Below are 17,312 nucleotides of genomic sequence, written 5' to 3'. Positions count from 1 at the left end.
CGTAAAAAATTTAATAAACGCAGTGGCTACGGTACCGGCTGCTGGATCTTTAGCTCTAGCAGCTAGAGAACCGGCTGGTCTGGGTTCTAGCTAATGACAATGACGTAACTTTCAGTTGGTTTACTTCACATCCGCAATTAGAAACAAATAGTTCTATTGAACCGGCTGGTATTTTGATGAAAATGGATGTTGGAAATCTGTTTAATTGATTTAATAATCCTTAATGAATATAAAAAAAAAATTTAAATTTATGTTTTATGCGTTCGTAATTTATTAAAACTGATAAATTATATTTTAGTTATTTGTTATACTTTACTTGTTAAACTTTACTTGTTAAACTTTAGGCACTGTTTCAGTTGCCTACCCCAATCATTTTATGATTAATTTTGATAGAGAATTTCGTGCTAATTAAGGATCGTATTACAACATTGATCTAAAAATTTGAGGAAGGCACTCTAATTTGATGTTATATGGTATCACAATGATGCTCTTTCTCTTCTAGACTAGGTCCTAAAATGCATTGTAAATGTAGTTTGACCTGATTTATCTGTCAAGCTTGAGGCTCTCTCCCCTTGACATAAAGTTTCATCTTTTTCTCTCTTCCATAAATAATATTTTGGTTGCTGCTCAAAAGAGGTATCAACTCTAGTTCCATCAATTAAAACTCTTTCTTGCTTGACTCATTATTCAACTAAGTCTCATCCTTATACTGTAAATATCCCTACATGCTCTGCAAATTTTTATTTGTCTAATTCTTCTTTCTGCACTTCAACTCTTTTGGAACTCTCTCCCATCATGTTTTCCTGACTCATGCAACCTACATTTTTAACAATATTATTTGTTTTCTAGTAACTGCCAACTTAATAGTGGATTGCTTGTAACCTTGTTGGGAGTAAATCTAAATAAATAAAAATAAAAAAACTGTATAACTTTACTTGTTAAATTTATTTTTTATACTTTACTTGTTAAACTTTACTTGTTATACTTTACTAATTGTACTAATTTGTTTAAGAAAAGCAACAATTGAAAATTATATTATAATATTGTAAAAATAGTGTTAAAAATACATAAAATTAAAACTTAAAACTTAACAGCATTTTAAGGAGAAGAGTTCATCAGTTGTGTTGTGTTTTTTCATAAAATACTTTTTGTATTTTAATAAAATTTAAGTTTTTTTTAGTAGATAAAGGACCAAAAAACAAAAATTACTTGTTTTTTATTATTTATGGTTTTACTCCCTGAAACCATTATAATGCTTTTTATTTTTTTTAACTTTTCAAAATTGTAATGGTTTTTGTTATTGTTTGATGCTTTTTTTTTTTGGAGTTACTTTTTTTTGTAATAAACAGCAAATAAAGCTGCAAGCATATGTTTGGAGTTGATAGAAAACAAAGTGTGTTAAAGAGCAAAAAAGCTTCAATGACTGCATAAATCCAGAATATTATAATTTATTGTTAATTTTATATTAATACTCTGTAACGTTACCCCGCTCATATCCATACCTTTTCAGAAACAAGATAAAATTCTTTCATGTGCTTTCGTTTAGCACCACTTCACTCTATTGCCTTTCTCTTTGTTCTATATCGCTCTCCTTCATCTCAAGACAGCACTCTTTTTGATGTTATTTCCGATCATATTGACCAAGCCCTCTCTCTTTATCCATCAGCTAATATAGTTGTTGTCGGTGACTCTAATGCTCACCACTCTGAATGGCTTGGCTCTAGTGTCAGTGACTCTGCAGGCATTAAAGCCCACAACTTTTGCCTTTCTCAATCCCTAACTCAAATAGTCAACTTTCCAACTCGCTTTCCTGACAACCCTAATCATTTACCTTCTCTACTTGACTTATGTCTTGTTTCTGATCCTAGTCAGTGCTCAGTTTCTCCACATTCACCCTTAGGTGCTTCTGATCACAGTTTGATCTCTCTAAAACTAATATCTCATTCTTCTTCATCACCTGAATCCCCCTATTATCGAACCTCTTACAACTACAGTAAAGCTAACTGGGATTCTTTCCGTGATTTTCTTCGTGATGGCCCTTGGGTAGAAATCTTTCAACTTCCTGTCGACAAATGTGCTTCTTACATAACTTCGTGGATTCAGGCAGGCATGGAATCTTTTATTCCCTCTCGACGGTTCCAGGTCAAACCTCACTCTCCTCCATGGTTTTCCTCACACTGTGCTGCTGCGATTGCCAATCGAAACCGTTACTTCCATATTTATCAGCAAAACAATTCTCCAGAAAACAGATGTCTGTTTATTACTGCAAGAAACAATTGTAAAAAGGTTTTGTCTAACGCCAAAACCCGCTATTCTCAGGTCATGAAATCTCGTATCTCATCTCAAAAATTAGGCTCTCGTGACTTCTGGAGAATCTTTAATAATATCAATAACAAGGGCAAATCTATAATTGTACGGTTCAGACTTTGTCACCTCACCTAAAGACAAAGCCGAACTGTTTGCAAAAAACTTTTCATCAATATCATCTCTTGATTCCACTAATTGCGTTCTACCTGATATTGCCAACAAACAGGTTGATCCATTGCTTGACATTCATATCACTCCAGCATCTGTATCTAAAGTGATTTCCTGTCTAGACTCTTCCACAGCTTGTGGCCCAGACAACATACCTGTTATTGTCTTGCAGAAGTGTTCTCCGGAGCTGTTGTCTATACTCTCAAAACTATTCAACAAGTGCTTATCAGAGTGTTGTTTTCCAGCCTGCTGGAAAGCCGCATCTGTTATCCCTATCTTCAAAAATTCTGGGGAGCGATCTCATTTGTCTAACTACCGTCCCATAAGTCTTCTTCCTATCATAAGCAAGGTTTTTGAATCTTTAATTAACAAACACTTAATTTCTCATCTTGAATCTAATAACTTACTTTCTGACCATCAATATGGATTTCGATCTTCTCGTTCTACAGCTGATTTGCTAACAGTAATAACTGACAGGTTTTATCGTGCATTAGATAAAGGTGGAGAGGTTAAGGCCATCGCTCTTGACATTTCAAAAGCGTTTGATAAAGTTTGGCATGCTGGCCTTCTCCATAAGCTTTCTTCTTATGGTGTATCCGGCAACATCTTTAAGATTATTGAATCTTTCCTTTCTAATCGTAGCATAAAAGTTGTCCTCGATGGACAACACTCTTCTTCTTATTCTGTAACTTCAGGGGTTCCTCAAGGTTCTATCCTTGGCCCTATACTTTTTTTAATTTACATTAACGATCTTCCAGATATTCTCACATCTAAGGTGGCATTGTTTGCTGATGATACTACCATTTATTCTTGTCGTGATAAGAAACCAACACCTTCTGATTGCTTGGAGGGGGCATTTGAGCTTGAAAAGGAACTCACTTCTGCTACAGCATGGGGCTCACAGTGGCTGGTGAACTTTAATTCAGATAAACTCAATTTTTTTCAGCCAATCGTTATCGCAATAATTTAGATCTTCCTATATTTATGAACGGTGATGTACTCGATGAGTCACCTACTCTTCATCTTCTTGGATTAACTCTTACTTCGAATCTTTCTTGGAAACCATATATCAAATCGGTTGCAAAATTAGCATCTGCTAAGGTTGCATCTCTTTATCGAGCTCGCCACTTTCTTACTCTGGATTCTATTCTCTATCTCTATAAATCCCAAATCCGGCCTTGTATGGAATACTGTTGCCATATCTGGGGCGGATCTTCTAATGATGCCCTTTTTCTTTTAGACAAGGTGCAAAAACGCATTGTAAACATAGTTGGACCTGCTCTTGCAGCCAACCTCCAACCATTATCACATCGTCGTAATGTTGCTTCTCTTTCTCTTTTCTACAAATACTATAATGGGCACTGCTCTAAAGAGCTAGCGTCTCTTGTGCCATCTACTAAAATTCATTCTCGTGTTACTCGTCATTCAATTAAGTGTCATCCTTTTTCTGTGACTGTTCCTAAGTGCTCCAAAAACGCTTATTCGTCTAGTTTTTTTCCTCGAACATCAGCTCTTTGGAATTCGCTTCCTTCATCTTGCTTTCCTGATTCATATAATTTGTAATCTTTTAAATCGTCCGTCAATCGTTATCTTGCTCTACAATCTTCATCTTTTCTCTTACAGCAACTTCCAACTTTAATTAGTGGCTGCTTGCAGCCTTGTTGGAAGCGAAGATGTTTAAAAAAAAAAAAAAAAAAAAACATTGTGATACCATATGTTAAAACAGTTTGCAAAGAAACATTTAACATTTCTACATACTCTAGCTGATTAATTTGGAATTGGATATAGTTGTAGTTTTATTTAATAATGCACAAACTATTTATTTAAATACAAACTATTTATTTAAATACAATAGTTACATTACATAATTTGTTTACTACTAATACAATACCTATATTACTAATATACTACATTTTTTAATATTTAAAATATATATCTTGTGGCAATTAGTTCAAATAGAAAGTAATATTGTTACAATTTTTTGTTACAGCTTTAGTCTCTTCATTCAGCCAGTTCCATTTTACGTTGCTGGAATGTTTTCATCCTTCTCTGACATAAATACACAAACATTGGTATCCAATTTTTTGTTGGCACATATGGTTCCTCGTCTAGATTGCTACTATTTTATTGAAGGGCATTGCGTGGTAATGAATTTTAAGTACCTCACAAACCTTCTGGTCGAACTTTTTAGTATCAATTTTGGAGTTCTGCAACTGTCCCAGTCAATTCGTAATGTGTAATGTCTTTAGTATGTGACTACTGCAGACTGTTCTGTTCTATTTCTCTTGTACTGTGTTTGAGTTGCTATTTTTTGCCAAAATCACACTATTAGGTCAGAATTGTTGAATGCCTTATTTTATGGGCAGCTGTATATTAACTTATTATTAAAAACTCAATTTCAAACAGCTGTCATTCTACTTCCCATAGAATTATATATTAATATTTCTGGACAACTTTAGTGGTTTTCAAATCTATAATATATGTATTAATTTAGGGCTTGGTAACAACAACTTGTTTTCATGGGAAGTTGATCAACTTGCTATCATTATTATATGTATATGTTATGATACATTGAAAATTTTAATATTTGTCCTGGCATGACTTTATGTTATGTCATGGCAGATGAATTTTCATGAATTCATGTGTTAACGACTTAATGTGAAGTTAATTTTACAGCAAAAAATGATGAAGAAAAAGTTTCTTAAAAAAGCAAAAAGGTTAGTTTTTTATCAATACTTTATAAATAGCAGTTCAAATTTGCTTGTTATACTTTACTTGTTAAAATTTACTTGTAATAAATTACTTGTTACTTTAAAAGAAAAATTTCTTCACAGATCTAATCAAATACAATTACAACATCCCACACAAAACCTGCACTTATGTAACCAAAGTTTTATTGTGAAGATTTTTATCTTGTTTTTAAACCAAAAGTATAACTTTTAAGTTAACTTGTAAGCTGGTATTTAATGGCATTTAATATATAAAAGATATTTAATTATATTTAATTAATTGTATAAAATACGGTTTATATAATCATGTTTTCAATTTTGCATTGCATGGTCAGTGGCATATTCAGAACGATTTTGACAACAATACAGCAGTTTGGATGCCCTAATTCCAGTACTTATTAATTCATAACATTTTCAAATAAGTGTTTTATTATATAAAAAAAGATAAATCGTAAAGATAATCCTATATTTAATATACTCCCTTGTTGATAAATTAGCTTAAAATTGTAGTTATTAATTGTGGCAGCCATATGAAGGTAAGCAAAAGATAGTATGGCTCAAATTGAGGTTTTGAGAGAAAAAAAGCGCAGAGCCGACATCATACTGATTTCCAAAAAACATGCAAGAGCTGCTATATTGATTGATTTAGAAATAACATGCAAGAGAGTGCTGTTACACAGGGTTTGGGTTGGGGCATAGATAAATCAGTAGATGTATCATCACTCCATCGCATGTTTTTCCTAAATCAGTATCATATCTGGTCTTTTTTTTTTTTGAAAACTCAGAACCCTATTCATTTATATCTGAACAGCTTTTATTAATTAAATTTTGTGGCAAGTAATTGGATAAAAAATTTTTTTTTTCTTAAAACTAGTTTCAGTTTAAAATTTAAAAAATTAAGTATAATAAAAATAATGTTAATGTAATCATTATGTATTTAGTTTGTATTTAATTTATTTATAATGTATATTAATATATAGTGTATGTATAACTAATTTAATTTGTATAATGTATTTAATTTTAATTTATTAAAAGACAACACAAATTATATAATTCAAAATTAAAAAAGCTTAAGATATTTCGAAATCAACAACAGATCATATAATGATAATGGTAGCAAAAAGATAATAAAAATTGGGTATCATACTTGTTTCCATTTCGATTACAATCATTTCATTACAAGCATTAAAAAGGCTATTTCATTACAAGCATTAAAAAGGCTATTTCGTTACAAGCATTAAAAAGGCCATTTCATTACAAGCATTAAAAAGGCTTCTTAAAGAGTAATCCTTATTCATTATTGTTTTGGTTTAAATTTAAAGCCAATATTAAAAAAAAAACATTTCACTAAAGGATTATTATTAAAACAAGTAATTAAAGAATCATTATTCAACCTTAGTTGAAGATTACCGGCTGACAGTTTTAATGAAGTTATGCATCATCATTCAACATGTAACTTCATTTGCAAAGATAAGCTCATTACATTATGTTTATATAATTAACAAAAAGGAGCAGCAATTCACTTCTTATTTCTAAAGAAAGCATGGAGATTGTCATGCTTTGCATAGCTTCCAAACCATGGGAATCCCCATGCTTTGCATACTTTGCAAAACAAAGTTTCAGCCAAAACACTCAGTCAATGTTTAATGTGTGTATACTAAATTTACAACATGTAAATACAATTATATATTGATTTTATATATTTTTACAATCAAAAAATAAATTTTTCATTTGTGGGGAACTTTATAAAGACTATTTAGTTCTAGAAGTTATATAATAATAAAATAAGAAGTAGCAAGAAGATTTATATACAATATATATATATATATATATATATATATATATATATATATATATATATATATATATATATATATATATATATATATATATATATATATATATATATATATTATCAACAAATTTAAAATTCTAAATTAATTAATCCTTGGAATTATGGTCAGTATTCAGCTATTTAATATTTTCAAATGACAATATTAAATGAATACATAAATATAACGTCAATGTAACATTTGAATATTAAATAAAAATATATAATAAAAATTATCTTTTAATGTTTGCAATCTTTTACTTTTCACAATGCTGAAAAAGTTTTGCATTATATATTTTAACTGAAATTAGACTAAAATGGCTTTTTACAAGATAGTAAACCCAATTAATTTAAAGTTTTCCTAGTTAATACCACACTATTTTCTATAGAAACGATTAAAGAAAAAAAATAACCAACCTTTTTTTATAGAATAAACATTTCAGAAGTAATCTTTTTTTTTTATCAGCTCATGTTGATATAGCAGGTTGCGAGCATTTCATGAATTCAAGAAAATTTATCTATCATGGCATATCATAAAGGCATGCCATGACAAATTAACAAAAATTTTCAAAGTATCATGATATTATCAGTATAATAATTGTTGACAAGTTGACAAGCTTCCAACGAAAACACCATGCAGCTTGCACAATCTAAATTAAGACATAATAGATAACAAGCGGTCAAATATAATTAATTCACTAATACAAAGAGCTAATGACAGGTAGTAAACATGTGTAGCTAATATTTGCCTGGGGTTGGCTTTGATAAAACATACCTGACATAATGACAAGGTCTTTAAAATTATTGATATTATTTTAGACAGCGCCGTTTAAATTTAAAATCAAGAAACTTTTTTTTTCTAATGGAAAACATTTCAGAATTTCTCAGGAAAACATCATAACAGTCCAGGAGGAACTACCGCCCAAACTGTTTAGACTGCTGAAACTTAAAAAGTTGAACTTTGCAATCTGTATGTATATATATATATATATATATATATATATATATATATATATATATATATATATATATATATATATATATATATATATATATATCAGGCAACCAAAAAAGTTTGTGTGGTTTTGCAGATCCATAAATAAATACACATAAAAACAGTTTTAATAAAGTTTATTCTGAAAAATAGCCTCCTTCAGCAAGAATAACTTTCTCCCATCGTGAAACAAGCTGGTATATTCCATTTTTAAGTCTTGAGTTTGGTAGCTAAAAAATTGAATTAACTCATTTTCGAGATCTTCTCTATTTCCAAACTGTCGATTCCTCATGATTATCCAGGGCCCAAAACAGGTGATAGTCGCTTGGCGCAAGGTCTGGTGAATACGGAGGGTGAGGTAGAATCTCCCATTGTAAAGAATATGAGTGCTAGAGTTTCCCGTGTGATTTTTGCAGTGTGCGGTCTGGTGTTGTCCTGGTGGAATACAACACCTTTTCTGTTTGCCAAAGCTGCTTATTTTTGGTGAAGAGCAACCAAAACTCTGTCCAAATGGGCTGAGTATATCTCAGCAGTAATGGTTTGTCCACTTGGTAGCAACTCATAGTGAACGATACCTGCTGTAGTCCACCATACACACAGTAAAACCTTTTGTTGGTGAATGCTTGGTTTAGGAGTCATTGGTACTAGATCGTTACTGGCTAGCCAATAATATGTTCGTTTTTTGTTGCAGTACATAATCCATTTTTTGTCGCACGTAAACATCCGGTCAAAAAATGGCACTAAATTGTGGCGGGAAAACAACAAAGAACAAATGGTTAAGCGCTGTAGCTTGTTTGTTTCACTCAACTCATAAGGTACCCATTTGCTCAACTTCCAATGTTTTCCAAGTTGGTGCAAATGTAAACGAATAGTTTCATCACTCACATTAAATCTTAAGGCAAGGTCCTGACATGTTTGACTGGAGTCCTGCTCGATTGCCAGCTTGATATCCTCGTTGTTTACGATGGATAATCTTCCAGATCTTGGTTCATCTTCAAGGTTTTCATTTCCAGAAGAAAACTTTTTAAACCACTTTTGACCCGTCCGTTCTGCTATGGTACCTTCCCCAAAAGCAGCGCATATCTTACAACAAGCTTCTGCAGCTTTGGTTGAAGTTTGAACTCATAAAGTAAACAGGCGCGAATTATCGCATCTGACACAGCCATACTCCACTTAAGACTTTTAAATTTAAAATGCACTAATAAAACTTATGAAACACACTGATTGATTCTCCTTAAAACAAGCTTTAATTTATAGGGTTTGACTACGAAAGTACCATATATCTCAGCATTATGTGGGCAACAATTTAAAAATTACACTAAAGTTTTCTTGTTTTTCTTTAATGAAAAATCTTTTTATTACATGTTATTTTGTAAGGTTTTAGAAATTTTTTTTTGTAGTTTTTAGGTAGAACGTCACCCTTTCTAAAAATGATCAAATAATTATTTGATAAAGAATAAATTCCACACTAACCCTTTTATTCCCACGCAGTCTTCTCTGTTTAGCCTGCGCTTTCACACACAAGTCTTTTGCGCTCGCCTAAACGCCCGCAAAAACATTGGCAAGCGCATAAAAAAGTGCTTGCCAAAAAATAAAAGCATTTCATTTTAAATCGGAACAAAATTTTTTTTTGTTCATTTGTTCAACTTTTATGAAAAATAGCTTTTTTTAACCTTTTTTTAAATTATTTTATATATGTATTTATTTAAGTGTTCTTTTTTTTTATTTTTATTTAAATTTAAATAGCAAAAAAACAAAGAATTTTTTAAATGGCGCAGGCTAACTTAAAAATGACCATCCTGTCAGCGCTTATTCGGGCGCTGGCATTAAATTTCAAATGGAAAAGACTGCCCACCCCTCTTTGTATGAAGCACCAAAGAGTACATGTTTAATGTCAAATCAAATTCACTCCTATTACTATAAAATCACATCATTCTTTCTGTTAATTTGCAAATAATAAATTTTTGTACATATAATCTTGTAATATAACGATTAGAAATATAAAAACAAAAAATATCAAAATCAACAAAAACAGCAACTTCATCAATTATATTAAAAACGCTGTTAAAAACATAGAAAGCTTAAGTATGACTATTTTTTAAATCTTTCTTAATATATATATATATATATATATATATATATATATATATATATATATATATATATATATATATATATATATATATATACATACTTTGTTCTTGTATCTTTTTAATCATTTTTTTGTGTTTTTTTAAATTTTATATCTTTAATTTTCTTTTTTTTTAACTATATATACAGATTTTTTTAATTTCCTTTATTATTACTATCATTTAATATATTATGACATTTGTCACAAAACCATTCCTTTTTTGGTTTTTTTAAAATGCAAACACATTTGAAATGATACCACTCTAAACAGCTTTCACATTCAATGCTTTCACTGGAAGCTGTATTTAAATTACAAAATGGACAATTCCATATCGCCAGTTGCTTTTGTTGCAGAATTGCTTTCTTTAGGCTATTCCAGGCCAAACTGGTTAAATATGGTTTTAAAATATGTATTGATGCAGCCTCATTTAGAAATGCAGAAGGAAGATTACCAGGCTTTAATTCTAAATCACCAACATCTGCTTGCATTGCATGAGTAACATCTTCAACTTTTCCCTTTATGAGAATACCACCCAGAAGAACTAGATAGCAACAGATTGCAAATATATACAAAATAATGTATCATTTAATTGTGGATAAATTTTTTCGAATTTTCATTATTTAATTCATAAAAACTAACCATTTATTTTTCCTGCCACACTTCTATCAATATAAGATAAACACTTTTTTTTCCATCTACATGCACCCATTGCAGTTTTTTTCTCTGTAACTTTAGGCCTTCCTCGCGACTTTATCTTTGGAGGAAACTTAAGATCTTTTATATTGATAGAGTGAATATTCAAAGAATCATTTTTGCTTGCCTAAAAAATTTATTTATGTTTTAAATTTTCATGCTTTGAATTTTTTAAAGCTAAGTTTAATTATTCTTTATAATGATATAAAAATACATATTCAAATGAAATGGAATGGTGTGCATCAGATTGGTACAAATTTTTATAAGAATCAAGAATCGTTCAAGCTCATTTAAAAAGTAAATAATAGTAATTTTTCTGATTCCTTTAGAATTGATGGTATTGGAATCATACCACATCTAACTTTAACCTTTTCTTTTTTTAAATCTCAAGACTAAAATAAAAGGATTTCAAAACTAAATGAAAAATAATTCAATACCTCTACTGCATCACAAGTTTTCAGATTTTCTCTAACTATTGTATTAGAATTTTCAAGAGTGGGGCTTTCATGAAGAGACAAGCTTTGATCAATAGTTAACTCATTTCTATCATTGTTCAAATGAAGATCAGGTGAAGAGTAAATCATTTGTTCTTGCAAGTGTAATTTATACTCAAATTCAGTGGAACTATTTGATAAATAATCTGTTTTCGTAACAGACTGGGGTATTGAAATCTTTGAAAAACAGCTATTAACAAGTTGATTTGACAAGTCAGTTGATTTTGAGTCATTTAAATAAGGGAATTGCAAACACCCATATGGTTTATTTTTATTGGATTAAAGATTTCATTAGATTTGAAGTCCACATCAATACTATTTGGTGAGTTTTGAGGATAGAAAGTTTTTATACCATCACATAACATCTCTTTACCAATATCATCACATAATATCTCCTTACCTATTTCAGCAGGGTGATTCAAATTAGTTTCTATTAAAAAATCCACAAGTGATTCCAAGATTGACACATCTATGTTTTTATTTTCCTCCCAAACTTTAGCTAAATTTTGGAGGACATTTAACCTGATTTCAAATTCATTATTGCTACTTTCTGAGACTAGCTGGGCTAAACGCTGCGAAAGACGATATGCTTTTTTAAATTTTTTAGATTGTGTCAATGATCTTTCCTTAACAACACCTAATCCCAGATGACTAAGGTTTTCATTTTGGTGTTGAAAAAGTCTATGGTTTTCAATAGCATGAGCCTTAAGCCATCTCACACCAATGCCATCATATGAAAATAGTGGCAAATGTTTCACTTGCCTTGCAACAAACATGTGTTTACATGGTAATGCCATTGATTTAAAGAATATGCATTGACACCTATGCTCGCTTATCAACACCTGATGACCTAATATTTCTAAGGTTGGATGTTCATTTTCTTCAACAGGGTTTAAACCTAGTGCTTCTTCGAATTGTCTTGCTACAAAGGTTTGTGCATAAGGTGTTAATATTTGAGAAAATTCTTTTAGAACATCATTTTGTAAAACAGCATGCACAGAGATACGCTCACCAGCAGTGATAAATGTATGATCTCGTTCCTTTCGCATGCAATCAATTACAGTAATAAGGTCTTTGAAAAAAAGAGGAAGAGGGTTAAGTAAATTTAGGACAGCTTTAAATCTTCGGTTCACAGACTCTAATCTATTTGTAGTTCGCTGTCCAAAAGTTAAATTCTGCTGTTGCCAACAATACACCCATTCAGTTACGCAATTGTTCCAGTTATTTTCAAAATAACGAACTACACTCTGTGGCATTTTGGCTATAAAATCATGTCTCTGTTTTTCAAAGTCTATTTCAGATGAGGCATAAGCCATTTTTTGAAGGGATTTTAATGCATGTATTCGCTGGCATTCTGAAATTCCCATTTTCAAAACAGTAACTTCTCGACTCATTGCTCGTAGAACATGAAATAAACATAGTAATAAAACTGCATTTGGAAAAGTTGTTCTAATGGAGTCTCTTTCTGCCATGTCTTTATCTGTGAAAATAGTGACAGTTTCAGTCCATTTTTCATTTCTAGATTTAAATGTTTCTAGCACTTCACTGAGTGTGATTGAATCCTCTGATGCAGTTACAAAAATTGTTACTATTTCACTTTCTCCATTTGGTCCTACAGCCAGCATAATATATAATGGCATGCGTAAATTTGTTAATTTGTAAGTTGCATCCATCAAAATTAGCTCTGGATACAATGAAAAAAATCTTTTCATTTCCGCATCTTGGAAAAAAATTGATTGAATAACTCCACTCTTATTGCATTTTATGTCCACATCCGCACCTACAACAAAATATAAGTCTGACTAAAGTGAAGCAACTTAAAGCAATGCAATATAAATTATAATCTAAAATCTACCAAAATAATATATCTTATTATTATAAGTTGTTATATTATATGAATTATTACACGGTGGTTATATAAATCAAGTTTAATATAAATAATATTGTGTGTTAGTGGAGTTGTAGTGTTAGTAGTAAACAAATAGTGTAAAACAAACATTTACAAATATCTGCAAAACAAGACCAATTGAAAATAGAGTAGCTAGTAATGGTGATAAGTGTTTCATATTCAGTTTATTCTTTCTTTTTTTTTTTTGCAGTTGTACGTCACTTACCATAATCTTGTTTCTGAAAATGTTATAAAGTACTAGTATTGATAACTAATTTTTTTAAACTATTTAAAAAAATAATTAATTTTCGTAAAAATATTAACATAAAGTAATTTATTAAACAGCAGCATTAATCAGCAAAAAAAACTAACCATCACAATTTTTAAAAACTGCAAGTAAAGATTCTATATCTGTGGAACCTTTCTCCTTAGATGCTAAGTTATGAAGATCTTTTAATGTTATTTTCTTTCCTATTAGTGATAAATGAGATTAATCAATACATAGTAAATTGAACGAAACATGCACACACAGATATATCTATCTATCTATCTATCTATCTATCTATCTATCTATCTATCTATCTATCTATCTATCTATCTATCTATCTATATATATATATATATATATATATATATATATATATATATATATATATATATACACATATATATAATATGTATATATATATATATAAATATATATATATATATATATATATATATATATATATAATATGTATATATATATAAATATATAAATATATATATATATATATATATATATATATATATATGTATATATATATGTGTGTGTATATATATATGCGGTAGTGGTGTAGTGGTAGAGCTCTCGTTTCATAAGCGAGAGGTTCTGAGTTCGATTCCCACCACGTCCCTGGTAGTACCGCGCTCAACTTGTTTCTCCGCAAAGCGGCCTTGTTTGTCAAGGTTCGTGTTTCGGAGTTATAGAGTTGGGAGAGGGTTACAACCACAAGTAGCCTCCTCATCTGTAGTGGCCTTCTTGGCCTTGGGGAGGTGAATTACAAAAAATATATTTATATGCCTTGGCGGGGAGCAAGAACTTAAGCTTTAGCTCCCCGCCAAGGAGTAAAAAATAATTCAAATAAAAAAAGGCAAAGTTTAAGCTTCAGATTTTGCGATTGGTTTTCTTTTTTTTGATATATATAAATATATGATAAATATAAGTTATTTTGCAACAATTTTATTTTTAGTAGAGCAGAACTTTAGTAAAATGTGAATAAAAAAATCACACAAAGTTAAAATAGAAATAGAAAAATGAAGAACTTTTTTTTCAAACACAGATACACAGTTCAGAGAAATTTATTTTCCTAAAATCCTTGGTTACAGTGAAATATAACTATAACGTTAATGCCAATATGATCAAGTTGGCAAAGTTATTTATAAAAGAAAAGCATTATTGTTGTAACTAAGATAAAAAATGCAAACTTCTGCATTCTATTCCAATATAAAAATGTAAGACTTTATAGGTCTTTGTCAAATTTTATATTACAAAATTTATTAAATAAGTTACGTTGTTAATGTTAACTCACGTCAAGGCCTGTATACATACATACATACCTATATATATATATATATATATATATATATATATATATATATATATATATATATATATATATATATATATATATATATATATATACATACATACAATACATACATATAAAATTGTTTGATACAAATCTTTGTATCAAACAATTTTTGCCGTCCTCAAAAAGATTGAGGTCAGTAAAGTTTTACCAACCTCATTTTACCTAATTCCAAAAATTGCATGACAGATTGCAAATTTACTATATTTTTTTATTACCTACATACATTCATATATATATATATATATATATATATATATATATATATATATATATATATATATATATATATATATATATATGTATATATATATATATATATATATAATTTACAGTTATAATGTTTAATTTAATTGCTACTAGACTCCAAATACAATTAGGATTTCAGACTTACATTGCCCATATTTTAATAAACGTCACCTGTTTCATTTTGAACATGCTCATGAATAAGCCATTTATTGCCATGTATCTTTAACATTTGTTTCACATCTTTCTCTTGATCCTCATTTAGTTTCCTAATTTTGGGAAGTCTTTCAATTATTTCCTAGGTAATAAATAATTTGAAAAAATTAATAATTTTATCATTTTAAGGATTTATAAAAAAAAATTTATAACTTATTTATAAGCAGCAATTCAGGTCAATATAGACAAAGTTAGAACAAAGTATTATCTACAACGGAAAACAACAGTTTAAATGAATATTTAATTTGCATGCACTTTCAAATAGAATATCATTTACAATTGCATTATTTTTACTTTTTCTTTTATTTGATAGCAATATGGAACTTAAGAAAATGGTGCTTCATGACATAACTATAAAAACTAACTTTAAATACGACAATAAGTCATAACGAAAAACAATTTTATATTAGAACTTGAGTGGGAAATGTTATTTATTTAACTGCCTATTTACTTAGTTAAAAAAACAAAACAATGACTAAACCAGATCCTACAAACAAAAACATTTTTTTATTATATATTTTAAAATAATCAAACACAAATTGAGTCAATGTAAGGGGTGTAAGTCATAAGTTTAAGTTTATTAATTCAGTAATCTATCATATAAAAATATTAAAATAACAAAAGCAAAAATAAAATTAACAATAAGATCAATAAAGATCGCAGCATTTTGGCTTTTACAATAATGCAGCAGATAAAACAGCTATAGTTAAGAAACAAAGCTTCCATTTCTATATCTATTTATGCTTTATTTCTATCAAATATGTTGAAAGTATAAAATAACTATTAATTAATAAAATTTATAGAAAAATATAACAACAGAATAATATAACATTTTAAAATATAATTAAAAACTAAGAACCTTTTTTTGTTGAACCCCTGTTTAGTTGTTTACCTGTCAAATGCATTTATGAAAACTATGAGAAAACTAAATACATATCTTTCAGTTTATAAACTTTTTAACCTCTGATGTTATGTAATATTGCTGCTGTTATAAAAACATAGTATTTCATCAATAGAAATATTTCTTGACAATCTATTCAGGGTGGCCAGCCACTTTGTACAATCAAATTCCCTGACTTTTCCCTGACTCTGATAATTAAAAATCTGGAATTTCATAAAGAAAAAATGATAGTAATTACTTTTTAAACTAATATTTATTGTTTGTAAATGTCTTTCAGCCTAATAGCAAAGATTTAATTAGGGAAAAGAAAACTATATAAAAAATGATATCATTTAATTTAAACCAATTAAGCTAAATTTTGGAAATTTCACTGACTTTTGAGGGGAAAATAGCAAAATACTAGACTTTTCCTAGATTCCCCTAACCCCCTAACTCAAAACATTTCCTGGACTTTTCAATAATTTCCCTTATTTCATGTATACTGGCCACCCTGCTATTCAGCAAAAAACTAATACCTTTATGTAAGAAAAAAAAAACAGATTTACTTTGTCAATTGCATGGTTGTGCTCATTAATAACTTTTGTCACACAGAAATTTTCACCATCTTCAGTAACACCAATGCAAATTGTAAATGGACATTGGATTTTATAGGTACTATGTATAAATAATAAGACTACAGATAGCAGCTTTAGTGAAACAAAATCTTCAGTTTACGAAAAATTTTGTTGAAAAAAGTTATGATTTTACTGACTAACTTTAATTATTATTTACAAATACCTTTGGTTTGGACGAAGCCCTTTTGATCTCGATTTAAATTGACGCCCACCATGATAGCAACAGTATGTTAAATAATAATATTTTAATTCTTTTTTAATATATCGTTGCAAGCCTTTTTTAATTGCTAAATCAATTGTTCGACTATCTCGAACATAAAGAGATACAAATCTTGATTTTTGATATTCTTTAATTGCTAGCTTAAGCTCATTAAAATTATTATATCTCCAACGTTCATTCTACTAAAAATCAGAGCGGATAATACTAACGATTAAGACGTTTATTTGTAAGTTATATGAAATCAGAAGC

The 17,312-nt window shown here is 29.4% G+C and overlaps 1 protein-coding gene across 2 annotated transcripts; it reads right to left on the bottom strand.

Moving 5' to 3' along the window:
- Positions 1-10,281: 10,281 nt before the first annotated feature.
- Positions 10,282-17,289, bottom strand: LOC136090120 (uncharacterized). 2 transcript variants are annotated; one of them, XR_010643186.1, is made up of 7 exons: positions 17,007-17,289; positions 16,775-16,883; positions 15,287-15,410; positions 13,608-13,706; positions 11,291-13,127; positions 10,800-10,980; positions 10,282-10,701 (listed from the first exon to the last, which is right to left on the bottom strand). XR_010643186.1 is itself a non-coding variant. In XM_065816229.1 (5 exons), exons 3-5 carry the CDS (start codon positions 15,342-15,344, stop codon positions 11,581-11,583), a joined length of 1,704 nt encoding a protein of 567 aa, XP_065672301.1. In that variant the 5' UTR covers positions 15,345-15,410; positions 16,775-16,883; positions 17,007-17,281; the 3' UTR covers positions 10,282-11,580. The 2 variants fall into 2 exon arrangements, 1 of the variants encoding a protein (XP_065672301.1); XM_065816229.1 differs by having other exon boundaries at positions 10,282-13,127; positions 17,007-17,281.
- Between the last annotated feature and the right edge of the window lie 23 nt (positions 17,290-17,312).

Source organism: Hydra vulgaris, chromosome 13, assembly GCF_038396675.1.
Source record: "Hydra vulgaris chromosome 13, alternate assembly HydraT2T_AEP".
Taxonomy (NCBI): domain Eukaryota; kingdom Metazoa; phylum Cnidaria; class Hydrozoa; order Anthoathecata; family Hydridae; genus Hydra; species Hydra vulgaris.
Note: the sequence above shows the minus strand (reverse complement) of the source record. Positions and strands in the feature narration are given on the sequence as shown.